This window comes from Acipenser ruthenus, chromosome 26 (genome assembly GCF_902713425.1).
Source record: "Acipenser ruthenus chromosome 26, fAciRut3.2 maternal haplotype, whole genome shotgun sequence".
NCBI lineage: Eukaryota > Metazoa > Chordata > Actinopteri > Acipenseriformes > Acipenseridae > Acipenser > Acipenser ruthenus.
In genome coordinates this window covers 4,447,243-4,464,580 of record NC_081214.1, presented here as the reverse complement: position 1 = coordinate 4,464,580, position 17,338 = coordinate 4,447,243, and the positions used below count along the sequence as shown (strand labels likewise).

Below are 17,338 nucleotides of genomic sequence, written 5' to 3'. Positions count from 1 at the left end.
ACACCCTCCTCCTCACTGTTTTCAATATGAACTTATCCCACTGTTGGTTAGCAGATGGATAGGTGATCTTAATGAGTTAAAATGACTGCCATTGGATGACTACATTCTTATGACTACATCTGGCTGTTAAATGCTAACACCTTCTCCAAGAAGGAAACTGCACTCTGTTTGTTATTGCAGCCCAATCGGACGAAAGATGTGTTTGTGTGTGTAGATAATTGACCCTAGAATGTAAAATGATCTTCTAAAACTTTGTGGATATGCAATTAATGGGGTGGGGCTCCAACTGTTTATATAATTAAAATAACCCCTATTGTGCTTTAAGTTTAGCCAAGTTTGTTGGTGCACAACGCTTAAAGCAATTCCTCTACTGTGATTAATGTCCTGAAGATCTCAACCAGCCACATAGGGATTGGTAATGCTAGCTTGATCTTGGAAGTCTATTTATTTCAACACATAACCGGTAAACACAAATAACTTTCTACACAGGTAAATTCTCGCAGCTAAAACTAAAACGTAATACAACTCATCCAACACAAGCAACTAGAAAAAAGCACTGCAAAGAGCAGAAGATAAAGTTAGGTAAAGATACCCAGGTTTACCAGCATAACCAGTATTAAGGCTATTATCTTCACTATCAGCGAGCTACAGAAATACAGAGATATCAGCTTATTCATATCTCTAATTAATGTAATAGTGTATTTTAATTCAGTGTGAAGAACTGTATTTTGATCAACAACACCTGGGCCAAGAATAAATAATTTGATCAATGGTGGATTTGCTTGGGGTGCTCCAGGGTACCATGCTCAGTGTCAAGTTCCATTGGATGTCTTGAAATCAGCAACATACAGGTATCCTAGAGAGCCCCCCTGAAGTTTTACAGTTGCCGTACAGTACCTGTATGTTATTTTTATCAAGGCAGAGGTTTTTTTTCTGCTTGATGGGAACGTTGGCACAAGAAAACAATTCAGCAATTTAGCTGCACTTTGAGAAGCATTTATCATGCGGCTAGTCAAATACAATGAGCTAAAGAGTCCAGATATTCAGAATGGACCATTAACATTGCATAGCTTCAAAGTGTCTACAATTCTAAAGGAGTTCAATTGTATGGGTGACCTGTTTTCGATTCCTTTCTCTTCAATTGAAATCATTGCCTCTTTGCTTGATTGTTCTGGTCTAGTCTATAGCAAGCCTGCCTGAGCCTGTGTGTGTATGTGTGGGTGTGAATGTGTGTGGCATTGCAAATTAGCTCCAGTCGGATTTAGGGGTTTGAGTGCAGAGCCGATGGCTAGGAAGAACAGGTTGAGTTTCACAGTAGATTATCATGGGAATTAGGCGTATCTGCAGAGTAAAAGCAGAGTCTAATGCTGGGTGACCTTTCCCTGGCTCCAGTTTGACTTTTTGTGGTGAACAGCAAGTGCAGTAACAAGCTTTTCCGTCTGTGTGGCTGGGGATTACTTGGAAACACACAGCACCGCTCCACTCACAGGGAACCATCTGTGAGAGAGAGAGAGACAGACAGAGAGAGAGACTCGCCCGAAGGGGCATTGTCACGGTTGTCCGTCCATCGGTTGGGATCAGCACTTGTCATAGACTTCTGTTGTCCAGATTGGGATGTTTTGTGTGCCTGACTGAAGCTCTGGGTATTTGAAAACCTTTCTAGCCTGTGACTTTTGACCCTTCAAAGCAATTAAACTTTTGGCAGCCTTTGATATTTTGCAAACCTTGGATTTTAAATTTGTAACATATTTTAGTTAAAGGAACTGGGATTACATTTGGAGTCAGAGCTATACATTTTTGTATGGTGAGTCTATTTTTCTTCTATTGATATATGAGATAAAAAAATAATATATAATCTTTTTCTGAATTTAATACAAATTACCTGGGATACATTTATATCAAACCTTGTGAGAGTTTGTATATATATTTGTAACAGCTCAATACATAGTTATGTTCAAGCAGACTGTTTTTGTTGTTTATATAACTACATTTTAAGTGTTTTATTTTAGTTTGTATTTCAGTATTATATCAACATAAAAATCTATGCTAGGATTTTTTATATATATATATATTATTTTGGTTTAGTAGACACAAATCTTATCAGTTGTTCATATGAACATCGGTATATAGTGTTGTTTTATTTGACTTCCAGCTTCTCTGCAATTACTGTAGGTTCTTTAAACCTGCTACTTAAACTTTGTTCTCAAATATAACATACGTTAAACTGGCACAGAAAACCAGACTGTAATTAGATTAATAAGCAACTTAAGTGTTTTATTTATATTTTTGCAAAAGCAGGAAAAATAATATACCTACATAGAAGCCCTGCAAGACTGACATCAAATGACAAATATAGATTGTTACTGGTTGTGTATTTAATGCAATTACTATATCTTATCTAATACGTACAGTGTGGTAAAATACTCCTTTAAAAGCAGTTAGTGCTTATCCCCATTAAATACTGGTGTGTAAGTCCCATATAATGTTTCCTGTGTACTTTGTACATTTTAACCTACACATGTTAATAATGTTATGTTTTCAGCTGAGTAAACCAGGTATGTGGGGGAAAATTTTTGGTGTATGTTTTACATTTTTTTTGTGGTTAAATCTGTGTACATAAAGGCTTACTGTATTATAATACAAGTATTTTTTAATTTGAAACATAATGTGAACCAGTGTTTCCTGTACTTCTGGATTTTGTTGGTCAATGCAGAAATTGGTTTGGAAAGTAATTTTAAAGGCTGGCCATCACTGCTCATAAATCACTGCAGAGTGAGGATAAAGAATGTAGTTCAGTCTAGCATTCCTATTCCTGACATGACTCTGTGTTTAGATACAGGAGCTTTAGGGTTACTTGATCTGGTATTGTCAGAGTGCTGGAGAGCCTCTTGTTCTTTTACTAAGAGTTCTGTAGAGTCCAGGAGAAAAGTGTGCCTGCAGCTTTAAGAGATGTCTGAGTAAGGAGATGGTGCCACAGTACATCATCATGCAGGAGGCATCAGAGACTCGTCTCCGCTCTGCTGCATTATCATAAAAAGTGATTTAGAGCTGATTGATGCAAATGGCCCTCTGTTCTTTTCTATCATTAACGGCCTCTTTCGGTGGCCACAGGCAGTGATTAAAGCTGTCATTTCGAGCTGCTCATTAAGACGAGCGGCAAGCGACGGGAGGGAAAGAAGAAGAGGGGGGCGCAGGGGAGGGGGGATTTTCTTTACAGAACTGAACTTCTGTAAAGAGGAAGAAACCTGCCCAACGAAAGCGCTTGCTGCTGGGGTAGCCTCTGAACTTGCTTCTGGACTGTCCTTGGTTGTATATCCGGTTGTGACTATAGCTGACAAAGAATGTAAGAAAAAGCACTTTTTAATATGAATGATAAATGTTCAGCCAGCAAAAAAAAAAACATAATAAATAATAACTAACAACATGAGCCATGCAAGACCCTAGAGCTAAAAACTTTGATTAGGGCCCACCAAACAAATTACAGCATGTTTGATGTTGCGGGATTGACACGAGGGACTTGATCTTCTTTTAATGGGGGGCCCCCATGGGGTTCTCTGGCTGCCCAGCTGAGCTCACTCCTCCACAAGCAGAAAACTGAATCGAAGCTGAGGAGCCCTGCTCAATGGCTTGGGGAGTTAAACCTTCTGTAAACAGCGGGAGTGCTTCTCCACGACTAATCTCCTTTGTGTCTTAAACCTGCTCATGGGCTGATGCTGTAAATGCATCGACTGCTTCAGTTCTACACTGGCGTTAAGCCCTGTTTAGGAAACTCGTCGGTTTACATAACTGATTCCTGAATCATTCCAGCGACACTCCTCCTTGCCTATGGAAAACACGATGTGACACGGCCATTTAAAAAAAAATGTAAAGCGTTTTTCATATGTTACAAATGCCTTTTAATGTTCCAGCAATTCAAGATGCTATGTTTAAACACAGGATTAAAACCTCTCTGCTGTTCTAGCTAGGGTCTTTTTTTTCTCCATCCTCCTGTGTAAAAACTCAATATATTTGAAGTTTTCCCTTTTGGAGCTGTCTTGCAGATGCCTATAAACTGTAGAGAAACTGCTGTTATCTCTTCTGGTTTGCTCTCTTGTGTAATGAATTATAAGTAATTAGTCACCAGATGCAAGTAAATTAATTACTAGCCAGAGGCAAATGGATACAAATATTTGATGGGAAATTGCTGGTGATGTGAAGCTGTATCTAGTTGTTAAAGCCTTTAGTGGTACTAATTGATTTCTTCATACAAGGCTGACTTTTTGTGAGATATTGTTTAAATCAAAGTGCCACTCCATAGATTAAGGAGAAGGCTTTCAGGGCGGGCCTGTTGTGGTGTTCAGGGATATTGCTGATGTTTCCTAATGTGTTTGCACAGATCGTATACAAGGTAAAATGCACTGGAATATTCAGTTGCATTTGCTTGTTTGTTTGGATATAACAGATCCATTTGCATTGATGTGTGTGTGTGTGTGTGTGTGTGTGTGTGTGTGTGTGTGTGTGTGTGTGTGTGTGTGTGTCAGGAATAACAAGGCTGTCAGGGGGTTGGTTTAGATATGTCTCATGTGTTATCATAGTTATTAAGAAAAATATATTGGTTTACCAGACTAAGGTTTCCTTCATTTTAATAAAATGATGGTTTAAATTTAATTCAGCTCTAAGAATGTATGCATTTTTTATAAATATGTTCCATACTAGAACTGTGTCAGTAAGTCCAAATGTGAGCTTTTCTGTTGTTCAATGACATTGTGTCTGCGTTCTTTGTGTACAGTATACTACCATAGAAAAATGCCAGAGTATATAAAGAATGCTAAGTAATCCAAGTATACTGTTAACATACTATGTAATTCACAGGCCTTTATAGAATGCAGAAATAAATATAAATAAGAAAATTGACAAAGTGCCCAAAATATTCTGAAAATGATGGTGACTAATACTCCTCCAGCTTATATGGAATGCTTACATAAAATGGCATCTCACAGAGTACAGTAATACAATACATTAAAAGAATAGGGACGAAGGAGAGGCGATGTGGCTTTAAAAGAAATTACACGTAATGTCAACACAGCAGAATCTGATTAAAGCGAATACTAGATCAATAATGTGACATTACAAAGTTTGGGATTTGATATTATGAGGTAAACAATTGGATAAGTGTCGTGCTTAGCCTAACAATACTTTTCCTTAAGATAGACTGGCATTCGTTAAGAGATTTAAAGGAATGTAAATCTTAGAGGCACGCTAGTTTATTACTCGTTAAAATTGCATGGTTTTTTTTGTTGCTGTTGCTGTTTTGACCAGTCCCACAGGCAGTGTGTGTATGTGATCAGTAATTATTAATACCAACCCAGACCCTTACCAACAGAAGGCCCAATTTGCTGCCCAGTGCACGAAGCTCAGTCAATATTTTGGTTCTAAAGAACTGCATAGAATATCAAGCCTTGTTTAGGTTCAAATAAAATGGGAAAGCTGGACACTGGGTGGCTTTTCTGAATGTTAAAAACTCACGGAGGGATTCAGACTTGAAAAAGAACTGGTAACAAAGTAATTTTACCAACTGGGCTCCAGTTGCAGCAAAACACCGATGCAGCCTGCTATGCTTTTGAACAGCAAATAACAGCTCCCCTTCAGAGACCCATTTCAAAAAAAATGTGAAGCCTGTGTTTATTGCCCATTAAAGCAACCTTTATTTTATGGCAAATGTTGCAGTAATTGCCTTTTTACGAAGAGCACTTTGTAACACACATGCACCGTTGAAAGAAAACCACTCCGGTATTGTCTATCGGGACTTAATGGCGCAATTAATTTTGCTCCATCTGTTCCTGGGACTTTAAAAGAAAATTGATATTTTTTTTTTTTTTTTTAACCGGCTCTAATGAAGAAAATAAAGCGCCCCATAGGCTCAGTGTGGTAAATTCAGATTATAGCTCAGACTCTCAGAATAGGCAGTTCCCAACATGGCAGGCAGCCTATTCACGACCCTTGTCGTTGCCAATTTTAAATGATGAACTGCCATTCTGCACATGGTTGGGGGGGGGGGGGGGGGTGATTAAATGTCAGTGAATGAGGAAGAGCCGAGTTCAGTCCCTTGTCGATACTGCCAGAGATAATGCCATTGCTATGGGACTAATCTGTATTGCACTGGACAGACATAAAGGTACCAGCTAACGATGGCATCATAATAGCCAATTCCCAAAAGATAACTGGTAGAACAGAGTGACGGGAGAGGGAGGCTTCTCTGCAAAGTGGTGTACTAAGGCGTTTGCTTCAAATATGAGTAAAACCTGCGGTCCGGTCAGGTCCATCAGGTTTGGAGTTGTTTTGTCATAACATGTTTATGAACCGTTTCCACTACTGGCACTGTCTACAGCTATGAATATGTTATTGAGAGTATAGTCATACAGCAAGTAAAGATATATGCTGGGTGCAGCTGTTCTAAACATGGTATAGTGGTTATCAAAAATGAACTTGGAACATCTTGCATGAAAACCTACCCTGACTTGTGGCTAGTAGAATTAATGCCCTGTGCAAAGAAATAAGGTAGATCATAGGGCAAAAGGAGGTTTTCAAGAGGTTATAGATGCAGCCCTAGTTTCAATACCAATCCTTGCACGTTTAAAACTAAAAGTTGCATTGGCAGGCTTATACCCATGTTATTCATTCATATTGCTAATGCAGTTGTATTAAGTTTCAAAGTTTCCACTTTCCCTTTGGTGGGGATATTGTATTAAATGATCCCTTGATATGTGACAGTGCTGAAAACAATGTATAGCAAATTAAAGTTTTGGTGATGTAAGGGGGGGGGGGGGGGGGGGGGAGACTTTTGTGGGGCTGAAAGAGTCATACAAATAAATGATGCATTTATTTTATTCCAAAAAAAGTAAACCCTGCTGTTTTCAATTCATCAGTACCAGTTTCTTACCCCCCTTTTATCTTTACACAGACTTTCTTATGACTATGTTAACAGTACAGCCCAGTCTGATTCAAACCAAGAATCAGTTTCTTGTAACGTTTCTTTAGTTGTTTTCTCGAAAGTACCACAGAGCTGGTAATGATTACATTTAAAATCTCCCTTCAAGCACTACGGGCAGTTTCTATTTGATCACAAAAAAAGCAATGAGTTCCCATGCTGCATTCCCGTTCAGGACAGCTCTGTTTCAGCCAGTACTGCAGGGCTGCGGTATACATTTAAAAACAGCACAGTTTATTGTCATATAACACGCAAGAAAGTTAAACATTATTAGCAGTTAGTTTAAGCAAGTCCTTATACTACTGTATTTTGTGGGAGACATGCCTTTTTTCCAACCTGATTTTAATTATGCAGAACACAAATTATATAAAGTGTCTCTTGAGACAGTGACTTGGAACAGTCTGAATATAACCAAGGCTTGTTTCAAGTCAAGCCGCTGGGTAATCAGCCTGTTAAGATTACTTCCTATTGTGTATTACCTTTTCAGACAGAGGCTGCTGTAAAAAGGAGATTTAGAACTCTCTCCCCTGCTGAGGCCTGTTTGATGCCACGCTGGGCAGCAGGTGTGAACGGTTTCCATTTTCCTAAAAGGTTAGCAGCCCATGATGAACAGGGACAAATCTGAGGTCAGCACCCTCCCCTGCTGGGAGGTCGGAGGGCAGAGGATTTTAAAACCCCAGGACGGCGAAAAATTATGCGGCTACCTGATTTGACTGAACTGAAACAGCTTGGGAAGACAGGGGTCTTTTCATGCTGCTGTGTTTATGCAGCGCTGCTATAATAAACCACAGGATAATGGACTATTTTATACACCGCAGATTATTCTCACTGCAGTATACTGACAAATGCAGATGGATTTTTTCACTGTATTATATTATGTTGCGTTTTTAGTTTTAAAAGACATCCTAAAACAAACTGGTTCACATCCCTGTACTCGTTTTTAGTGAAACATATGTAAAGCCTACAATATATAATATTGACACAGGATGAGAAATACATTGTTATCCTCAGTGGAATACCCATCAGACTAACAATGTCTTTCGAATGCTTTCCATTGGTAAGCCTGTAGGTACAATTAGCCACTGCTCCATTGGTGTCAGTTCATTGGTCTTGTGAACTGGAATCAATAGAAATTAATTGGTGCCAGTTTCCCTAGTCGAAATTGTGCACAATAGAGTCACTTCCATCTGCGATGAGACTGCAGGGGACTGAGGAGTAAGGAAGAAAGACACAGCTTCATGGAGTAGGGTATTCAGCTGTGGTTTAATAAGCCAATTGTCACATTTACCATGTGTATTATATCTGCATAATTATTTAATTCACTTTTTATCTTAGTAGCGCCAAACATCCAATGTTTGATCCGAAAGCCCCCAATTACCTTGACAGTATCCAAGAAAAACTTGGGTTTTTAAGCGTTTCAATGCTGACTTATTGTTTTATTGCACAGTAACCAGACTCCTTATACCACAGATGCGAAATTAAGACCAAGGAGTTGATTCATTACCGTTACATTTTATAAGAGTTCGGTATCTCTTTTCATTAAATAGTATGGTGTAATTTAGATCCACCACAGTTTAGATCAATAGAATAGGCCCACAACACCCATCTTGAATACAGAATGAACTCTGTGTTAATGAACTGTTCCTTAACAGGTTCTGAAATGAACTGTCACATCAAACACTGCCCCATCACAGGTCTGTTGTGTGATACAGAGAGCGTCACTCATTCACCTAGGTATCACCTGGAGAGAAAAATAAAACGCTGTCGAACTGAAGATAACAAGGTCTGCTGGTTTTATTGGACAATGAGAACATTGGGTTCATGTATGACAGGCGCCTGGGTCGACAAGGGTGACTCTGCATTAAGTGAATATGAGTATCATATTCCACTGTAGAATTCTATTGCCTTTTGGAAGATGAAGATAATCTAAAATATACTGCCTCAATTTCTTGACCCAGTGTATGTTAAGACCGGTTCACCGTAAAGACCACTTTCTTTTTAGATCCATTCAGTTTGTAGACCACATGCCCTCTGAAAGTCCATTTTACTCAGTCCATTTTGTTATAGGGGATCGAACACCATTTTGTTGTATCGCAGTGTGCGCAGGGACGTAGTTGCTAGATACTTGCCTTTTTGTGTTCAGTGTCTTTGCTGTGATACAAAATAGCAAAATGTTAACAACACAGGCCTTTTATTATGTGTTCTGCATTTTGATGTCAAAGATTCTTAAAAGGCGCCCTGCGTCTTGCAGGAAGATGAATTGGTAATCGCCCTAGTCATAACAAGCAGCATGCCATTGCTACTGTCTTGAAACAGACTAATAGCTCACCTTTTGAAAAGATTCATAAATGCTTTAAGTACTGACAAAACCATATATCAGTGAATGGCACTTATTGGTATTTTACTGCCAGTCTTTGACAGCCAAGAATGGTGAATGCTTTAATGTTTATATGCCTTTTGTGTGAAATGTACGAGCTGTTAGTAAAAGGAAAAAATTATGAATATGTATGGGGGGGGGGGGGGGGGCACTCTGCAGTGCCTTTTAGCACCTTGCAAACAAACAAAAAATCACACTGCATTACAGTAGTTTAAAACTCAGTCCATTGTGTTGTTATAGGCATCATAAATAATCCAGAGCAGGCAGATACTGCTGCAGGCTCCATCTACATAACACATCTGAGGTCTCTCTGCTGTGTGGTACATATCACTGTAAGTGCAGAGACAGGTCATAAAACTAAAAGCTGACTTCAACATGTCATCAATATTCAGGGGTTACACCACACTAGATATTCATTAAGCAATGTGAACTGATGCATTGAAAACAAACACTCATGCATCATGAAGATGCCTGTAAACCTGCATAACCATAGAGCTGCATTACATTGCCACAGAACTGAAACCTCTCTTTAAAGAAATATTGCATCTATTGCAAAAATTATTCGTGCATCATTTCAGCTAATAGGGATGTGGATTCAACAACATACTAAAACCAGTTGACAAAGGTGTGATGTCACCTAGACAACCTGAGATAGTAACTTTAATCGCAATTTAATAATCCATTGTCATCAAAAGCAAGCCGGCCTCTCATGTGTCAGCTAGTCAGTTTTTACATATATCACATATTTACATAGGTGATGTGTATGAAAAATATAATTCATCCTGATGACACAGTCCCTTAGCCAAAACACTGCCTTCACTTACCCTGACCCCCCCGCCCCCACCCCAGTAAAGTGTCCTAGTGACACTATGCTTCAAAACGTGTGTGGAATTCTCTTACACCATTCTCAGGTAGCATAGGTTGCATTTCTGACTCCCAGATTAAGGAACTACGTATTGTCCTCCTTGACCCAATTATTTGTTCATTGATTCTCACCTTGTTTTATCTGATCCGAATCATTGTCATGCAGACGGATTTCGGAGACATTAACACCTGATTTGGGTCAGTGATACGGGTGGTTGTTTTATTTAATGCCTCCTCAAATAAACAAACAAAAGATTTAACAGCACTTCAGGTCATGAAAATGAAGCTCCCAACTCCCCAGACCCCTATTTTTTGTTTGACTATTTCCTGTTTAGTCTGGATAGTTGCAGCACAAACCAAATCAGGTGTGAGTAGCCATGTAAATTAGAATAACGTTTGCATAACAAACGAAGGGAAGAGATCATGTTCTCTGGAATAATTTAGTTTAGTTTATTCACTTGGTGCCGACAGGGCCAGCGCAGGTACATCTCAATAGTGCAGCACTAATACAAAGAGAGACCTAAGTAAACCATACTCAATAATAAACAATACAACAATTGTTATACAGCCAAGTAATATCAATAAAAACTTAAATTTAATTACAACTAAAACAAGTTCACCTCAAATGCAGATTACACTGAACAGCAGTTTTAAACACGGAGAAGCTTGACAATGATACAAGGGTATCTGGAAGGGCATTCCATAACCCCAAGGCTGTGCCAAAGAAATGACACAACTGAAGAGATAAGGACTGATGGTCAGAGCAGCTCTGTGGAGACCTCTCAGCCGAGGTCTTTTACAAGCACAGAGAATACAGAACCTTATAGAAACGAGCAAGAATAAAATAGGACCTTCTGCCACTTCATGGTTAAGAGAAGAGCTTCTAAGAAGGTTATCATAAGCAGAATCCCAATTCCAGTCATTTAATACAATCCCACAAGCACATTTTTGCACAGGCTCGGGTAGCCAGGTAAATTTGAATAAGATTTGCATAACAAACAAAGGGAAGAGATCATGTTCTCTGCAATAATGATGACGCTTAATAAAATACAGTATATACAATTCATGATTGTACCTTAAGAGTAAAGGAATTAAAAATGGTATAGTTACTTAACAATATAGACCCTTTTCATGCATTCTGGTAATAGCCTTGGTCATTGTACACTGTTCACCGTTGCGACACTGTCTTAAAACAGACTAATAGCTCATCTTTTTGAAAAGACAACCTTATCAGAAGGCACAAGTTACTCTAGCTGTTTATACTCCTGCACTTGTCATCGAAATGCTTCTGCAGAAATCCATATTGATTTAAACCTTAACATCTGTTTTGAAAAAAAAACATTTCTGTTGCAATTGAAAATGTCATCAACACTGCCACCAAGCAATCATACTAGACAAGTAAACACAAACAGAGTGGAATAGGGGCCGTTTCTAAATCTCACTTGTATGCAGGTCTAGAGAGGAAGAGGAAACACTATAGTGTCCCTACTTCTACCAACAAAGTAAGGCTGCTTTTAGTCTGGAGATTATGGCAGACTGTGTGTGCATTTTGAGTATATCCTTGCTACAGTTAATTAACGGTTATTAGCGTTAATGCACAGTACCGTATTATATGTCACAAATCATCAAGTCTCTGGGTACAGTCACAGCAATTAAGAACTCCATCACACCTTCTCTATAGTCATTTGGTTCCCTTCCAGGTCCTTTCAGAGCTCGAAATCGCTAATCAAATCATTTCTGCTCTGCAATTCAATATCGTTTATTCAATTCCTAATGATGTGCAGCTTTTTTTTTTTTTTCCTCGTTGGCCATTAACAGAAGCATCCATGCGTCTAGCACATTTCACACCATCTCCACGCCTAGCACAGCGATAATGAACTTATAGGAAAGCTGCACCTTTTATTTATTTATTTATTTATTTTTTGGTTCGTTCAGCTAAGCTCCTCAAACTCCTGCAATGGGGAGATTGAATTTTGCAACTGTAAAATGTGTCAATAGACCTAGAGCTTGGCTGATGCAGCAGCAGATATCACAGTTCAGCTTCGATTGAAGGGCTAGGTGTGACTCCTGTCTGATCAATTTGTCATTCTACTAAATGAAAACTAATTGCTTCCTGGGGAAACCGGGATTCTGTGGAATTATCTCCCTGGTATTGGCAGGTCCCATTGGATGGGCTAAATCAACAAGGATTTGTTGTCAAATCCTCACAGTTTGTGTGTGTTGGGGGTTGGGGTTTGGGGGTTGTAGGGGAGGATCACTAATCCTATACATTATGCGACCTCAAAGGGGTCGAAATGGTTTGCAAATCTTCTGTTGCTATTCAAAACAACTCCCCTGATGCTGTTTACACAAAACAAATACCCCAAGATAATCTGATCCTTCATCCTCGGATACATTACAGCAACTTTAGTGAGGGGTAATTTTGTGGTTTAGTAATGCATTTGTTTTTTATTCGGAATCAGCCAGCCAGCCAGCACGTGCCATTTTATAACCTTTTTTTATGGGGGCACGCCACTAAGCATATGCAATAACAACCTCGGGGCAGAGTGACAGTTTTGTTAGCCTCCTTCCAGCCAGGCAATCAGTTTCACAATGTGAACAGTGACCTTTGGTGCTGGAAGGCACAGGCCTGGAAACGTCTCCCACCGTCGGGAGCCTTCACAATTAGGGCCTTGTTTCACAACTAGAAGCGTGGGCTGTTAAAGCAGGAGAAGAAGATGACAAATGACACAAGAAAGTGACATTGGTTGGCAAAAAAAATAACAAAGTCATCAATCCTATTTGCAGGCAGAAACAAAGAGAGGATTGCGTGGGGTTGGATACTTAGCAGTCTTTAATGTTTTGGCACTACCCTTTAAAATGTGTAGAGTCGTTCGTACTTGAGAGCAGGTCCAGTTTTATTTTGTGCTGTTTTTCTGCATAGACTGCAGACCAGATCGTATAATAAAGGGAAAGTAAATAGCTTGAATGGGTGTTGTGGCAGTGTCCCACTCTGCTTTCATGAAATAAGCTTGCAAGCCCGTATGTGTTTTGTTTTAATGCAAAATATTTCTCCATTTTCTCCAGCTGTTCCAGCCAGAGGGGAAAAAGCTTTAGCGACTCCTTGAGAAAGCTGTAATGGCTTTAAGCACTTCTACGGGGCTTGAGGCTCCTTCCATTACCTGTTTCTTTCCTTCTTTAAGATGTAATCTTCTCCTGTACTTTATTTGAAACAGTTTAGACACTTGGCAGAGGCTGGCCACGTTCTTTGATGGCAAAACTGAACGATATTCTCGGGATTGGCGTCCGCCCTTTCATTAGGTAGGAAGAGGTGATTGAGAGGGAAGAGTGAAAGAGGCCTTATCTCTGTCAGTTATTCTGATAGCATGTTGGAGAAAGAGGTCTTATTTTCCACTGGAACCACATTAACCCGATGATAGTGTTCTGCTGTAAGTGGAACAGATAGCTGCCCTCTTCAGCAAGAGAAGGCATAGACGGTGGAACCAGGGACGGCGCTTGGATTTGAATTGTGAATTCTCCATAAAACAAACTTTTGCTTACGGATTCCTCAAAAGCAGTAAATGCCACAGCGATTAAAGTGTAATACACACAGGAACTGGCTTTGTAATGTGTATTCCTCTCCGGATTGGGTGGTGTACTATAGATCTGTCTTTTGTAAATGCGGGCCAGCACTCTAGATTTGACTTTTACACCAATGCAATAGCTCCTGCTGTGTTGTCCCCCCCCCCCCCCCATGGTTAAAAGTCATAAATGCAATAGTAGTATCCCGTGGCTTCCACTTCCTAGTAATAAACAAGTGAATAAGAGTTGCTGTCATGCTTGCAAGGTAATGGAGCAATCAGCCCCTAGACTACTTCTGCATTGTAATCAGGGATCTGTTTGTGTTTATTTAAAACAAAATGAGCCCATCCGTAAACTTGTCCAACAAAAAGACCAGCCCTGTCACAGAAGAATTTGGGGCAGATTCTGTAGAGCTGTAACAAAAATCTAACTTAACACCAATTCATGTGCAGGGTTTATATCATGGTCAACAGTAGTTGACATAGCTTGAGATTATATTGCAGTACTAAAAATGTAGACAAATGTGTCTGTCTGTAAGGATACGACCAAGTGCTGCTGTGCATCTACTTTATATCTAAAGATTGAGCATTCAAAGTTAAGGATGGGTTGAGATCAGAAAAGCTGAAAGCATTATAATGTTAACATCTTAATAAAGTTAACTGGCACACGCCTAAATCAGGATGTGCAAAGGGTAACTCTACAGAAGGCTCTGATATCCCATTAGGTTTAAGTAGTGTATGCTGTGTTTTGTCGTGTGAGTGTGCAGCGCTGTGCATTGGTTTGAAAGTTACACCATACACGACTACCAGAAATATCCTTTTAAATTACTACACGATTTATGATAGACATCAGATGCGTTGGCCCTTGATTGTAATTAATCACTGAGCTGTTGAAACAACAAACAACAAACAGCAGCGACTGCAGTTCTAGATGCTTTCACCTTTACTGCATAAACTTTATAAAGCACCAAACTGAAATAATTAGTCCCACAAGAGACATGTCACTTCATTCACACACTTGATGTGATGCCATTGCGGACTCCTTGGTGAATTCTGGCCCAAAATTTGAATTATTCCCTCGCTGCTAATATAAAACGTGTATTCAGTCTCGGGGGGAACAAGACAAAAATAAATTTGAAGACAAAAATACAAGTATAGTCTGCCATGCATTGTTAGAGATGTTGATTTTCATAACCTTATTGTGACCCTGTTTATAGCAATCGAATTGAACCCTGTATGCTGTTTTGAAAGGGGTATAGTCATTCCATTTTCATGCAGGATCAGACAGATCATTCAGAACAGTACATACATTACTGATATATAGATAATCAGACTGATGGTTAGATGAATGTGGATGGAAAAGTGTTGACTTTGGATAGTACTAGCTGACACTTTGTGATTAAAACATAAGTTTGTCATGGTTTAGTCCTGGTCTTTGTGCATTGTGTTTTGAAAGCCATAGACATAGCAAAACAGCATAGCAAATGCAATATTTTAAACATATCCTAAAATGTAATAAAAAGAAGACCATTTAAGACTGTCTGTCTGTACATTTGAGTCTGAAGGGCATACAAAAAAAAAATCAACTGATTCCCTTAGTATCAAACAGATCATGTACTGTCAGAGGACAGTTTGCTTTTATTAAAAGCTTAAAATAAACATTTGTCTTTGTCTGAGTTCTGAGTCTTTCTGTGTGTTATGTTAAAAAAAATTTATTAAAAATATCTCCAAACTATAAGACAGATCATGAAGGGTTGTATGTACAATAAATGACAGCCATGAATGGCCTTATCTTAACAACATCTCAACACTCAAGTAGGCCCCTATGATTTATTTACTTTAGTTATGCACCGGATGTTATGTGAACGTGATGATCACATCAGTGGAAATAGAACTAATACTGAACTGGATGACTGAATTGCTTTTACAGGAGTATCTGGCTGTACAAGGGTGAAAGGGATTACCCATACATGTAATCAAGCAGATGGAAGAAATGTAGAATAGATGCTCACTGAGGAATAGTGAGGGTGTTGGTTCCTGACCAGCCTCCATCAGTTCCCATGGTGCTGTTGGTTTTCTCAACACTACTGTAGCTAGCAATAATTGCTGGTGTTTTTTTTTTGTATATTAGTTTTATGTGGAATTAGAAATAAAAGGTGTTCTACATCCCACTATTTCATTGTATTCTTTCTCCGGATGAATTAATAATGTTAAAATAAATGGTGTTGTCTTTTAAATGCAGAGTGCAGTACAGTGTTCAACCTGGTTAATATACAGAGTTCTTCAATATTTAATGTTGATGGCAAGTGTAGTCTTCAATTTATCATGAGCTTTTAATCCTTTGAGTACGAAATTGCTTTGTAATGCTTGGAGTGGGATTGTTTTCACAGAGTAGATTCGAAAAATGCATTACGACAAGCTACAGAACAATCAAGATTTTTTTTTTTATATATAAAAACTAGAAAGTGAGAAGCTATAATGGTAGTATAGTATTTCATGTTTCTTCAATTTCTGTCAGTTTTTCGTTAAGTATATGGAAAACTACAAAGGGGTAGGTAATTCAATATGCTGACGTAACATTATTCGGCAGGTTTCATTCGACTTGAAGCAAAATTAGGTAATTGTCCTTATCTGTATACCTTTCCGTGACTATACCTCTGCAGCTTTGATTTTCAAATGCTCTATGTGATGTGGAGGTCATTATCCCAGGATGATACTCTCTGACCCACAGGCCCCCAGCTGCGATAGTAGTAGCTCTGGTCTTGCTCCAATGAATAGTGCTTACCGGTAGCATCTCCTGGCCTGTGACTAGCCCTGCAATGTGGGGATAAGAATTTGCATACATGACATGAGTTTCTTTTCTAACCCCTAACCCCTATCCTCATTAGCAGGAAATGGCGTCTCTATCATACACGATTCGAGTCTCCTGCTTGCATAGTCCTGGTTCAGACCCAGGGCTACCAGCACATCTTTGTATAGAGAAAGATCTGTACACCCCAATTGAAATACCTCATTAACAAAGCGACACCATACTTCTATCACAGATCGAACTAGAGTAGAGGTAGAACACTTTTTTCAATCTAGTTTTCTTCCTATATTTGCTTCACAATGTGTTATATTTGAAATACTCCTTAAAGTGTGAGAAAATATCAATTCAAACCTTGCACAAGCATCTCACATGAGGGCAACAAGTAATTTAACCCCAGGCTGTGAAGGGCCTTGTCATATCAATGCCAAGGTCACCTTGGGCAAATTGCACATTTAGGGTGTTTCAGTACTGCTTTATCCTTTTGAAAAAGCAGTTCTTTGCCCTGGAAACCTGCTAATCGTATAGTTTGCCTCAATATGAGAGTATTTAACAATATACAATCTGTTTAAACTGTATTACTGGAAACATTCAAATCCATTTCCATAAACGTGCATTGTAGAAAAATGTCATTTAATTTAGAAAAAAAGGTACTTGAAATCAGTAGGGGGCAGCTGGGCGAAAAAAAAAAATATTGATTTGGGGAGCTGTTGCGGGAATCCATTATTATTTTGCAATTCGCTGCCATTGACCGTTTCCAGCTG

At 39.0% G+C, this 17,338-nt stretch overlaps 1 protein-coding gene across 15 annotated transcripts in view; it reads left to right on the top strand.

Moving 5' to 3' along the window:
• The window catches only part of LOC117430738 (autism susceptibility gene 2 protein-like), a 285,529-nt gene that overhangs the window by 220,766 nt on the left and 47,425 nt on the right, over window positions 1-17,338 (top strand). Inside the window, exon 1 of one of the 15 annotated variants that reach the window (XM_059000568.1) lies at window positions 1,265-1,804. The exons of the other annotated variants lie outside the window; for them this stretch is intronic. Coding sequence (XP_058856551.1) covers window positions 1,802-1,804 — 3 coding nt within the window. The 5' untranslated portion in view covers window positions 1,265-1,801. Of the gene's footprint in view, window positions 1-1,264; window positions 1,805-17,338 lie in introns of those variants that run through there. 15 annotated transcript variants of the gene reach the window in all.